The sequence below is a fragment of the Lissotriton helveticus genome, chromosome 1_1, assembly GCF_964261635.1.
Source record: "Lissotriton helveticus chromosome 1_1, aLisHel1.1, whole genome shotgun sequence".
Taxonomy (NCBI): Eukaryota; Metazoa; Chordata; class Amphibia; order Caudata; family Salamandridae; genus Lissotriton; species Lissotriton helveticus.
In genome coordinates, this window is record NC_136057.1 from 286,813,097 (window position 1) to 286,826,166 (window position 13,070).

Below are 13,070 nucleotides of genomic sequence, written 5' to 3' on the forward strand. Positions count from 1 at the left end.
AGGGGATGTGATGTAATGTTTTCTTGTGTGGAGTTTGGCAGTTTATCATGATTTAGGGGTGCCCTATCATGAAGTGGTACCTTAGGTATTTACGGGGAAATGTGGTATAGAAAATACTTTCTCCGTAGAGAAAAACTTTGCTCTATACTCTCACAAATTTAGGGATCTTAACTCACTTTTCCCCACACAGGCTGCAAGTTTACACTCTTGCTTAGGGGCATGAACAAATCTCACTACATTGAGGGTGGGGATGTGGTTTGTAAGGGTTAGAGAATCTCCATAAACTAGCAGGCATTCATCAGCTTTCCAAGGCATCCCAGTCCAGTAAACAGATTTACTTGCACATAATCATGGACTGCAGTATTGCGTGATTTGCTAAGAATTAGTTGCAGTGGCACAAATTAACCACTGCACCTTAGTGATTTAATATTACAAGGGACTATGAGTGACTGCAGTGTCAATCCACGTTTTGTGTATATAAATTGTGAATTTAAAATGTTCATGCAAGGCGATTCCACACCTAAATCCAACTGAAATGTGCAAATGACAATGTGAATCGATCCTCTGTGGGCTCTGGTTCAAAGACTTCTTATATCCTGCAAGTCACTGATCTGAATCTTGGCAGCGTTGATTAATTGCTCCTCCTTCCGTGTTTAAAAGAGATTATTCAATAGAGATTTATGAATCTAAAAGGATATCCTTAATTGCCAAAAAGTTCTTCGCATCACTGTGTAGACTTGCTAGTATTCATCGTGGAACGGATATTCAGGGTGATCAACGCACCTAGAAAACACAAAACAATTATTTACTTTCAGTAGTCATCTCTGCAAACTGAAGTGTTAACTGGATATAATTGGGTAACTAGAATTGGATGAGGGACAGTCGATCCATATGCCAGATGGGGGTAAATGAAGTACTGAATTTTTGAGCAGCTGTAAACCTACGCCACCCACCAGATGTAAAACCCTGGCCTTGTGAACGACATTGAGAAATGACCCTACTTCTGACTGACTGTGCCTCCAGACCACCGATCCTCATAAACCTGTCATGTACCTGCCTGAGTTACCCTGAAGTCCGTCTTCAGATGTAAGCAGAAATGGCAGCCATCTTGTAAATCACAGCAACTCCTAGTCAATGGCTGCCACTCGAAAACACTATTGACAGACATGATGGACGTCCGCCCAGCACCCCACTTGGACATGCACAGAGCTGTATGCCCTCATTGACTATTTATTTATTTATGGTCTTTTATCGCGCTTGAATCAGCCCCGAAGGGGTATCTCCGCGCGTGGCTGCAAAATGAGTAGTGCAAAAATACTGTGGATCGGAAAGGGCAGAAGGGAAGCTAAGTTAGTCCTGTGTAAATAAGTGAGTTTTCAATTTCTTCCTAAAGTTGAGAAGGTGGGGAGTTTGTCTTAGCTGGAGGGGAAGGGAGTTCCACAGCATTGGACCTTTAAGGGAGGGGGCACGGCCACCCTGTCTTGCTCTGTTAACTTTAGGAACGTATAGCAACATGGTGTTGCTAGAACGTAGGGTACGTCCAGGAGAGTAAGGAAGAAAGATATCTTTCAGATATTTGGGACCAGAGCCATAGATGCATTTATGCATGATGCAACACAGCTTAAAATGAATCCGCTGTTGCACCGGGAGCCAATGAAGATGGAAGAGGAGAGGACGGGAAGGGGTGCGGGGGGGGGCATTCATGATAAGTCTTGCCGCGGTGTTCTGTACTACCTGCAGTCTGCGAAGTTGTTCCTGGTTGGCAGATATGAGTAGACTATTGCAGTAGTCCACTCGTCCAAGGACTAGTGCCTGAACCAGCGTCTTCCTATGGATGTTTGGTAGGAAGGGGAAGATACGCCGTAAAAGTCCAATTGTCCGGAAACACATTCCCGCAACCTGACTGACGTGATCTTTCATAATCAGGGATTGGTCCAGGCGTACCCCCAAGTTCTTGATGGTTTGCTTGGGCGCTGGGACAGGACCGAGCTCCATTGGCCACCATTCCGGGGACCAAAGCAGGGAGGCCCCTCCAAACAACATGACCTCAGTTTTGGTCATGTTGCATTGGAGGAAGTTCTGGGCCATCCAACCTGCCACCGCTCTCATACCGTCTTGGAAAGATTGCATGACTGCAGGTGTAATGGTTTGAAAGGGGAAAAGCAGCTGAGTATCGTCAGCATAGGAGATTGGTGAAAACCCGTGAGATCTGATGATCTCTGCCAGGGGGGCCACATATACGTTGAATAACGTGGGGCTTAGACATGAGCCCTGTGGCACCCCCTTGGTAAGCTTCCTGCAGACAGATTTATAGGAGCCTAATTTGACACCTTGTTGTCTGTCTCCGAGGAAGCTCTCCAGCCACGCAAGGGCGGTCCCTTCTACTCCAGCTCCCTTCAGACGGCCGAGAAGAACTTCATGCGACACCGTGTCGAAGGCAGCGGACAAATCCAATAGCACCAGAATCACTGAGCTCCCTCTGTCAAGTAACATTCTGATGTTGTCTGTCACTGACAGAAGGGCTGATTCGGTGCTATGGTTGGGCCTAAAACCAGATTGCGACTAAAATGCACAATTTACCACTGACACCTCCGCAGCAGGGCTACCGAGTTTTAAGTTTTCTTATGTGTGACATTTCCAAGCTCTCAGTCTGCTAATGAGTGACATTTCCTGGCCTTATATGTGACACTTTGAGTGGCACTTAACAAGAAACTCGAGCATTTTCTTCCGACATAGGAATGCAGTCTGCCTACAAGGATTTTACCCCAACAGAATAAACATTACAAAGCTTGAGCCTGGAAACACAGTGTACAGATGAAAGGTGTGAAGCAGCCCCCTAATCCTCTGTATACTCTTCAATACAGCATGCAATCTCACTGGGGTTGTGCTGGATGGAAGGAAGGATGTGTGATGTTATGTTTTTCTAGAACTCAAAACAATTTAAATGTCTGCAAATAAACCGTGCAGATATTTCAGAACAAATCAGAATTAGGAAAGCAAAATGAAGCACATTTTTTGCAATTCTGAAGTGTTGTAGAAACAAATATTTTAAAATGATCAAAACAAAATCAATACTCTAAGTGATGACATTTCCACACATAGTTTGTGCACAGTAGAACTGTAACTCCACTCTACTCTGCATCACTCCACTCCACACAACTGCACTCTACTCTGCACCACTTCACAATATGTCACTCCACTCTACACCACTCCACAGTCACTGCACTCTACTCTTCCCCACTGCACTCTATGCCACTTCACTCTGCGCCTCTCTACTCTGCACCCTTATACTCTATGCCAATGCACTGTACCCCACTCTACTCTACTATGCACCACTGCACACTACACCACTCCAGTCTAGGTCACTCCACTCTACTCTACACCACTCCACTCTGCGCCACTCTACTCTGCAACATTGCACACTACGCTACTGCACTCAATGTCACTGCACTCCACACCAATGCACTTTATTCTGTACCACTCCACTCTACGCTTGTGCACTCTATGCAAATCCACTCTATTCCACTCTAATCTACTCTGCACCACTGCACTCTACCCTTCACCACTCCTCTCTAACGTGCACCACGCCACTCTTCACAATGTCACTCTACTCTCAAACATTCTGTTATGCGCTATTCTACTCTGTGCCACTCCACTCTAGACCACTCGAATCTATGCTGCACCACTCTGCACAACTCTACTCTTTGCCACTCGATTCTACTCTGCACACTCTGCTCTATGCCACTGCACTTTACTATAACCACTGCACTCTATGTTAAGTTATGTTATCTGCGTTTATACAGCGCGCAGCTGCCCCAGCAAAGAGGCGTCCAGGCGCTGCCAGCATTAGACGGAAACAAGAGGCAGGGAACCAAACCGGAAGACATACAACCAACAGACACATAGTAGAAGCTAGGCAGAGTGGAAAAGAAATGTTTTAATAGCTTTCCTGAAATCCAACAGACGGTCCAGGCTGCCAATCTGGGTAGGCAAGGAATTCGATAGCTTAGCTGCTAAGCAACGGAAAGATCGACCCCCGATCCGAAGACGCTTCACTTGTGGGACTCTAACCAGATGCTGTCCCAGAGAGCTCAGTTGGCAAGTCGGAACATATGGGTCTAGCAAATTAGCAAGAAGGACAGGTGATTCAAATTTCAAGATCTTAAAAGACAGGCAGAGAGCCTTGAATTGAATCCGTTTGGCTACGGGTAACCAATGTAATCTCCGAATGACATCCGTAGAGGAGCACTTACGTGGGAACCCCAATGGGGATTTAGCGGCAGCGTTTTGAACACGCACAAACGCATAACCTCAGCCTGATGAGACCCCAAAAGGAGCGAGCTAGCATAATCCAGTCTGGATAAAATAGCAGATTGAACAATCAGCTGGCGTGTAGGAGGGTCAAAGAACCTCAATAGCGGCCTAAGACCCCGAAGGAGCCCAAAACAGATGACAGGAACTGTTTTAGTGTGTTCTTGGAAACTGAGGGAGGAGTCCATCCATACCCCCAGGTTCTTGACCACCAGCTTAGGCATGGGAGCACTTCTAAGAGCAGGTGGCCACCATTGCTCACTCCAAATACTTCTATCCTTCCCCACCAACCGAACCTCCGTTTTGTTGGCATTCAACTGGAGGCAGTTCGAGGTCATCCACTCTGCAACACCGGCCAGGCCACTCCTAAACCTGGCAGCATCCTGCATCAAATCATCAGAGAGGGCCACCACCAACTGCGTATCATCTGCATACGAAACCATGGTGAGGCCCAGATTCCTAGCCACCGCAGCAAGAGGTTGCACATATAGATTGAACAATACGGGGCTCAATGCAGAACCCTGGGGCACTTCCTGACCAATGGAATGGGCTTGAGAAAGAAACGGGGGGCCGACACTCGGAATGATCTCTCCATCAAGAATGATTTGAAACATTCCAGAGCTAGGCCCACAACACCCGCTGCCTCCAGGCGCTGTAGCAGGACCCCATAAGAAACCGTGTCAAAAGCGGCCCTCAGATCAAGCAAGATCAGTGCCGCTGTCTGACCGGAATCAAGAATAGTCCGCAGATGTTCTGTCACAGCCAGGAGAGCAGTCTCCAAGCTGTGACCGGAGCGGAAACCATTCTGGGAGGGATCCAAGATGTTATTTTTATTCAGATGCCTCATTAGTGTGTTATTAACATGGGCCTCCGCAATCTTAGCCACCCAAGGAAGGAGAGATATTGGCCGAAAGTTTTCAAGCTTGGCCGGGTCAAGTGATGTTTTTTTAAGTATAGGTGGTGCCCTTGCTTGTTTCCACAGCACCCGGACCACAGCTGTGGAGAAAGAAGTGTTAACCACATGGCACAAACGGGCTAGGAAGAGAGAGAGTGAATCCCTGAACTGAGCAGGATTCAAAGGATCGGCCAGGGAGCCCGTTTTCACTTTCTTGCTCAGTAAAGTAAAGTCTTCCTGCGTGATACAGGGGATAGCTAACAGTAAATGGGGAGAGGAAAAGCCGCAGAGATCAACAGGAGGAGACCCTTGTGGGAAAGTCCCATAAATGTTATCCACTTTGTTGACAAAGAAATTTGCCAGGTCCTCGCACTGTTGATCAGTTGTAATAACAGAACCCTAGAAATTTCTCCTTACTCTGAGGTCCTTAAGAATCTTAAAAATACACTTGGCCGGATTAGGGCTAAGCTTGATTTTGTTAGCATAGTAGGCCGCCCGAGCAATGCATATGGATCTATAATAGTGTTTAACGGCGGCCAGATAACACTTTTTAGCCGCAGGGCCATATTCCCTTCTCCAAGCGTGCTCCAGTTTCTTACATGCTTTATGCAGCATAGTTAAAGAATCATTATACCAAGGACTAGAGTCCGAAAGGCGACCTTTGGACCATTTAGCTGGAATGAGGGAGTCCAACACTTGGACAATCCAATTGCAGAAAGAGCTATAGCCAACATCAGCGTCGCTATACGACTCCGGAAGATTAACAGCCAGGAGCGTGTAAAAGTCCTCCACCCTCAATTTACGCCAAGGACGCCTAAAATGGGCAGCCTTATCAAGAGGCTCAAAAGCTGGAAAAGACATGGATACAACGGGGAGTGGTCAGACCAGCCTACAGGTTTTGGTGTCTCCACAGTCGTAGAAAGAATATTAGAAAAAATGGGGTCCAGCAAATGGCCAGCTAGATGAGTAGGTCAGAGACCAATTGCTTTAATTGGCAGGCTGCCAGATCAGCAAGCAGACTGCAAATTTCCACGTCTTGCGTAAGATCGAAATGCAGATTGAGGTCGCCCAGGATACTAAAATTGGCTGTACCCATTTCAAGCATGCACATATTTTCCATCAGGGCTGACTTAAATATCTTAGCAGGCCCCGGAAGATGATAAACTAACAGCCCTGCAATAGTCAGGTGGGCAATAAAGGTGATACGAAAACGTGCACATTCACATCCCTCCATTACTTCTTTGACAAATAAGCATGAATAGCAGGATTTAAAAATTGGCACGCTGCCGCCCCCTCTAGACTCTCTATTAATGGTAAGAATAGTATAGCCTGGGGGCAGCGCAAGGTTAGATTCAGCCACCATGTCATCATTAAGCCAAGTCTCAGTCAGGAAAACCACATCAGGAGATTCCTCCAGGACCAAATCATATATTTCTAAATAGTGTTTGGCTAACGAACGCACGTTCAGATTGAGAATTTTTATCAAAGTCCTAGGCTGAGAAGAGGGAGAGAGAGGAAGCAATGGAATAGAAGAAACATACTTACAGCAGAGGCAGCCAAAAGGCCCTTCCAGAGGACCCCCTGGGGGCAAGCTGCAGCACTTGACCGTCGAGTTAATGGCCAATAATTCTGCCCTAGAATAAATAAGCTGTCCTGGGAAGCTGACGGCAGCATTCCTGGAGAGAGGCGACGTACAGGCGTGGATGGGCTTGCCTTTGGCGCGCAGCCGGCACTCCAGCAACATGTTCCGGTTAAATGCCGGTGGAGGAAGAAGCATCCGAAAAACTAGACCACGCCCCAGCAAAATGGTGGCAGAAGTGGCGAAAATGGCTAACCGGAAGTGAGGATTCCGGCAGCAAAGCTAGGCTTCAGGCACCCACCACAACAATCAGCCAAGACGGATGCGGTGGACCGTGGAGCCTGAAACAATAAGCCCACAGGCACAGCTAATGTCAGGTAACACAAAATAATACAAACGAAGAAATAAATTAAAATAGCAGCGAAATGTCAGCATGGGCAGTTAAAATATCAATTAAAAATTCAGTGCTACCAGCGAGGTGCAGCCCCACGATTACTGGAAATCAAATGCGCTTCCGAGCCATGTTCCCGGTTAAATGCCGGTGAAGGAAGAGGCAAGAGGAAAATGCGCTCCGCGCCAACACACTCTACACCACTCTTCTCAGAACCAATGCACTCTATGCCACTGCAATCTAAGCCAATATACTCTTCACCACTGTACTCTACTCCACAATACTCTATTCGACAGCACTATACTCAACAACACTCTACTTATGCTGCTATACTCCATTATACTCTACGTCACTGCAGTCTATGCCACTCTATTCTATTCTATTATGCCATTGCCTTCTACACCACTCTACTCCGCACCCTATGCCACCCTACCCTGCAACACTGCAATTTATTTTGCACCACTTTACTGTACTCTATGTCACTACACTCTTAGCAACTATACTCTGCGCATATCTACTATACTCTGCACCACTCTACTCTATGCCAATGCATCCTATCTCACTCTACTCTACTATGCACCACTGCACCTTTTGCCACTGCACTCTACACCACTACAGACTTGGGTTCTCCATTCTACCCCACTCCACTCTATGCCACTCCACGCTATGCCACTCTACTCTGCAGCACTGCACTCTATGCCACTGCACTCTACTAAGTACTGCTCCAAGTCAGTACACTCTACGCTACTACTCTGACATTGCACTTTACTCGGCACCACTCTATGCAATAGCACTTCACTCTACTCTATAGCAATCTATTCTGTGCCACTGCACTCTGCACCACTGCACTCCTCACTGCTCCACTCTACTTTACATCATTCTATCGTACACCATTGAGCTCTACACCACTCTGCTCCAAACCATTGCAATCTCCGCCAATGCACTCTATTCAACTTTAATGAACACCAATACAATCTACACCACTGCACTCTAAGTTGATCTACTCTACTTTGCACTATTTTACCCTACACCACTCTAACACCACTGTATTTTCAACTACTGCACTCTACACCACTTTACTCAACACCAATGCATTCTATGCCACTGCACTCTACTCTTCAACACTCTATGCCACTGCATGGTATGTCATTCTACACCGTTGCACTCTATGCCACTCAGTTCTACTCTGCATCACTAAACTCTATGCCATTACGCTCTACACTATTCTACTCTACACCAATTCACTCTACATCACTACACTCTATGACGCTCCACTCCGCAAGACTGTACTCTTCACCACTCTACTCTACAACTCTGCACTCTATGCCACTCCACTCTACTCTGCACCACTCAACTCTACACCACTCTGCTGCACTCCATGCCAATGCATTCTATGCCAATCCACTCCCCGCCACTCCACTCTATGTCACTACACTCAACTGCATTCTACAATACTCTACACCACTGCAATCTACCTTGCACCACTCTACTTTATGCCACTTCAGTTAACTCTGAAAACATCTACTATACACCACTGCACTCTATGCCATTGCAGTCTACGCCACTCTACTCCAACTTGCACCACAGCACTCTGCACCCCTGTGCTTTACGCCACTGCACGCTACGCAGTGGTGCTCCACTCTTCTCTACCACTCTGCCACTGCACTATATGCCTCTCTGTGCCAATAAGCTCTACACCACTTTACTCCAAGGCAATGCCTTCTACCCTACTGCACTCTACACCGATATACTCTGTACTTTATAACACTTCACTTTAGGCTACTGTATGACACTACATTCGATACTCCACGATACTCCACTCTGACGCTCTATTCCATTAAACTCTACTCCACTATATGCCACTCTACTCCAATCCACAACACTCTGTTCCACTCTAAAGTGTTCTATGCAACTCCCTCTATGCCACTCTGTGCCACTTGACTCCACTCTATTGTATGACACACTACTCCACTCCACTACTCCACTCTACACCACACCACTCCACTCAACACAAATTTACGACACTCTCCAACAATCCACTCCACTCTGCTATTCCACTCTACTACACCACTTCACACACCTTCACTCTACAACAATCTACTCCGCTCTATGCAACACCTTCTATGCCATTCCACTCTGCTCCACACCACTCCACTCTACCGCACTCTATGTCACTCCTCTCAACGACACTCTCCTCTACTCCACTCTACTACACTCTATGCCACTCAGGTCTATGCCACTCTACTCTGCACCCTTCCACTCTACAACACTCTACTCTCTCCATGAGGCTCCACAACACTATGCCAGTTCACGCCACTCCACAACACTCCACTCTACTCCACAACACTTCATTTTAAGACACTCCACGCCACTTTTACAGCACTAACATTTAGCCATGCTGAACAGCAGCCACACTGGTGTACAACAGGGCTAAAACGTATTGGCTAGGCCAATAGCTCTTGCATAGGCCAGACCTATTGTCTTTGCCAGTGCTTGTTTTATGAGTCACTCGTACATGGTCTGCGTCAAAAATTAGAGTTTTTGCTTCAATAATCAGTTTTAACTCATCTAGCCTCATGACAGGGGATCCAGAGATGCTGGTGAGCTGTTCAAAGGCCTCTTTATGCCCTCCTCCTGGAAATCTGTAATAGTGCAGACTCTGATGAAGAATACAGCCGTGGAGCACCATTTTGGTGAATTTTAGGCCTATTTCTATCTTTCCTGTGCCAACTAACATCTTTGAAAAGCAGTAAATAAGCAACCATCAAGCGCTCTTGAAGCACACTCTCTCCTGGATGGCTCACAGTTGGGCTTCAGGCAACAGTACAGTACAGAGACTGCTCCTCTAGCAGTCTTAGGACAGTTTTGTGCCACTCTAGGCAACTGAAGTCATGCTCCCTTGGTGCTGTTAGATCCCTCGCAAAAAGAACAATTGATGGACAGAATGCAGAACAATATCATACATTGACCCTAGTACAGAGATCTGGGCATAAATCCATGGTTTTTCGCTCACCATGCCATTCCAGTTTGGACCCAGCCATATGCTCATCAGTCTTGATCATGTGCCCAATGGGAACAGTCCAGCCAGAACTGCCAGGTCAGGCCCTCCCTGGACTGGAAACAAGCATCCTAGGACTGGTTTTGGGCTTTCAGCCCTCATCAGCCAGGATAGCTCGACTCCAGTGGCATGGAGAGCACGGGACCCAAGTCTGGGCATACCCGTCCCACTCGGGGTGACAAATGCAAAAAGAACAATTGATGGACAGAATGCAGAGCAATGTCATACATTCACCCCGGTACAGAGATCTTGGCCTAAATCCATCGTTTTTTTGTGTGGACCCAGCCATATGCAAATCAGTCTTGACCCTGAGCCCAATGGGAACAGTCCAGCCCGAACCGCCAGGCCAGGTTCTCCCTGGACTGGAAACAAGCATCCTAGGACCAGTTTCAGGCTTTCAGCCCTCATCAGCCAGGATAGCTTAACTCCAGTGGCATGGAGAGCAACACCATGTCACACTCCATTCTATTGGAGCAACTGGCCAAGTAGGGTATTTGTAACTCGGCACCAAGGTGGATACACCCTTTTATCTCAGAAAGTCAGCCTGGGCCTTTATAAATACAGCTCTACCCAGCTTAAATAGGGAGTTTCTCAAGGCTTTTTGCTTAGTCCTACCCTGTTTAGTGTGCACCTGATCCAAATTGTACAATCCTTAAATCTACTTTCTGTTCAGTCCCCCACATGACACACCCTGGCTCCCATCCATAAGAGAGTAATTTGTAAGACCCTTCTACTCACTAGCCAATACCTAAAGAGGTCCTAAATACTTTCAAAGGCTAGTACAGATGTACGGTCCAGAGAGAGTTTTAAGGACGAAGGAAATAAGTTCCTTAGTGTATCCAGGTTTCAGCATGCCAGGATATGTGGGAGTTCTTCTTCTTGGCTGCCAAACACTGGACCTTCTCACAGCTGGCCTACGTATGACACCTACCGTTATGATGTTCCAAAAAAAATGGAAACCCTGGATTTTTAATCTTGATTAGTCTTCCACTTTTAAGCTTGCATTGTCTCTAGCACAGGAACGCTCCATGGGACAGTTTTTATTCATTCATGGCAAGGAAGTAACTGCTTTATAATAGTCTAACTGTTTGATTACATCCAGACAGAACCCTGATCAAACTGGACATTGTTCAGCTGTCACTGTTGGCTTTGCCTACTGACAGGCTCAAAAGAACAATAGGAGGACTTGGTATTCATGGTGCTCATACACAAATGGGTGCACCCATTTTTGGGCTAACAGTAATTTAGAGCTGAGTGCATATTACTATTGCCTGGATTTTACCTTTCGTGTTAGCAAAATTATGTCACTGGTGAAAAAAGTGAACACAAAGGGGCCCATTATGATGTCGGTGCATGTCCTGATTCCCCCCCGCCAGATTAGGATGGCGGAGGGGACAGCGGCGGATGGAAAGACCGTCCACCACTTTACCGCCGCGGTCGCCCTGCGACCGCAGCGGTGATAGAATAATATGGTGGCAGTGTCCAATGGACACCGCCAGCCATATTACAATGGCTAAATTTAGGGGCCTTTCCGCGGCGGCAATGCCGCCACGGAAAGGCAGGCGTTAATTGCTGCGGGGGCCCCCCACGGGGCCCCCAGGTGATGCCAGTGTTGGGGGTGCACATGGGGGGTACCTATGGTACCCCCCACATTTGCATATGCAAAGCGGCAGGCACCGCGCGGTGCCTGCCGCTTTGCATATGCAAATGCGTGCTGAAATGTTTATCATTGTGGCGGGCGGTGCTGAGTGCACCGCCCGCCACAATGATAAACATGTAGGATGTGCCCGCCACTGTGGCGGGCACATCCTAATTCCACCTACGGGACCCCCGCCCTTATGGCGGGCGGTCCAGGTCTCCGTTAGGGTGGCGGCCGGACAAAGTCCGCCCGCCATCCGAATGTGCCCCAAAGTGTTGAAAATTTGGTAGCAATACAAGTATAAATATGGTTTGAGGTGCAATTCTTCCAGTTTGTTGTTAAAATCTTTAAATCTGGGGGCGTGGCTTGGCGTCGCGGTTTAATCACGCTACGACCGGCCCCACAATATCCTGCTAAAATATCCACCTATCGGACTGCATGTTGGCCTAACGACTGCCTGGGTGCCCCTGAGAAGCTGGGCGATCCTCCGAAGTGAGCCGGGAAGCGGAGGAGGGCGCGGAGAAGATGGCCGGAGGGCCGTGAACGGCTGAGGCATGACAGAGTGACGTGCATGGAGAAGCCAGGGACCCTCAAGCCTAGACCGGGCGGAGAGGAGGCACAGGAGACGGTGCGGCTGGTGGGAGAGTTGCGGGATAGCCGGCGTCAGCGGGAACTCGTCCGTCACTGTAACCCCCTTGCTGCTACAGTGCTGGGGGAGCCCGGAAGGGATAACAGGCGGGGACCCGACGGCCATTTTGCATAGCCCAGGGGGCGGCCGCATGAAGCTTGGCGGCCTTGGGGAGTGACGGTGGCACTGGGGCACACACACTGCTCATGAGTTTATTTGATTAGCTGCCCCCCTGTGTTGCCTGATCTCCTCACGGGCAGGCCGTCCTTGGTACTCGGCGGCTGTGTCGGGCCGCGGTGGGGGAGAGGCGGTGCCCTGGGGCGTCCGACTGTCAGGGAGCCCGCCCTGTGTTGATTAGAGCCCGGGGACACCTGGATGTGGTGGAGTGGCGGTGTTGATGATTGGCATCTATAAGGAGTCTACCACTATGATACCCCCCGCGGTCTCAGTGCTCGGAGAACCAGGACGCGACATCAGGTGGCGCCCCACACATAGCGGAGGTTGGTGACGGACGTCGCTGGTCGGATCGAGCCGCGGAGGTAGGGCTCCTCGGTGTTGGTGGCGGAGGA

At 48.3% G+C, this 13,070-nt stretch overlaps 1 protein-coding gene across 1 annotated transcript in view; it reads right to left on the minus strand.

The window, feature by feature from the left end:
- Window positions 1-363: 363 nt before the first annotated feature.
- The window catches only part of LOC144796503 (aldo-keto reductase family 1 member C1-like), a 224,778-nt gene continuing 212,071 nt past the window's right edge, over window positions 364-13,070 (minus strand). Inside the window, exon 10 of the mRNA XM_078668206.1 lies at window positions 364-783. Within this exon, the coding sequence (XP_078524332.1) occupies window positions 741-783 (43 nt within the window). The 3' untranslated portion in view covers window positions 364-740. The remainder of the gene's footprint in view (window positions 784-13,070) is intronic.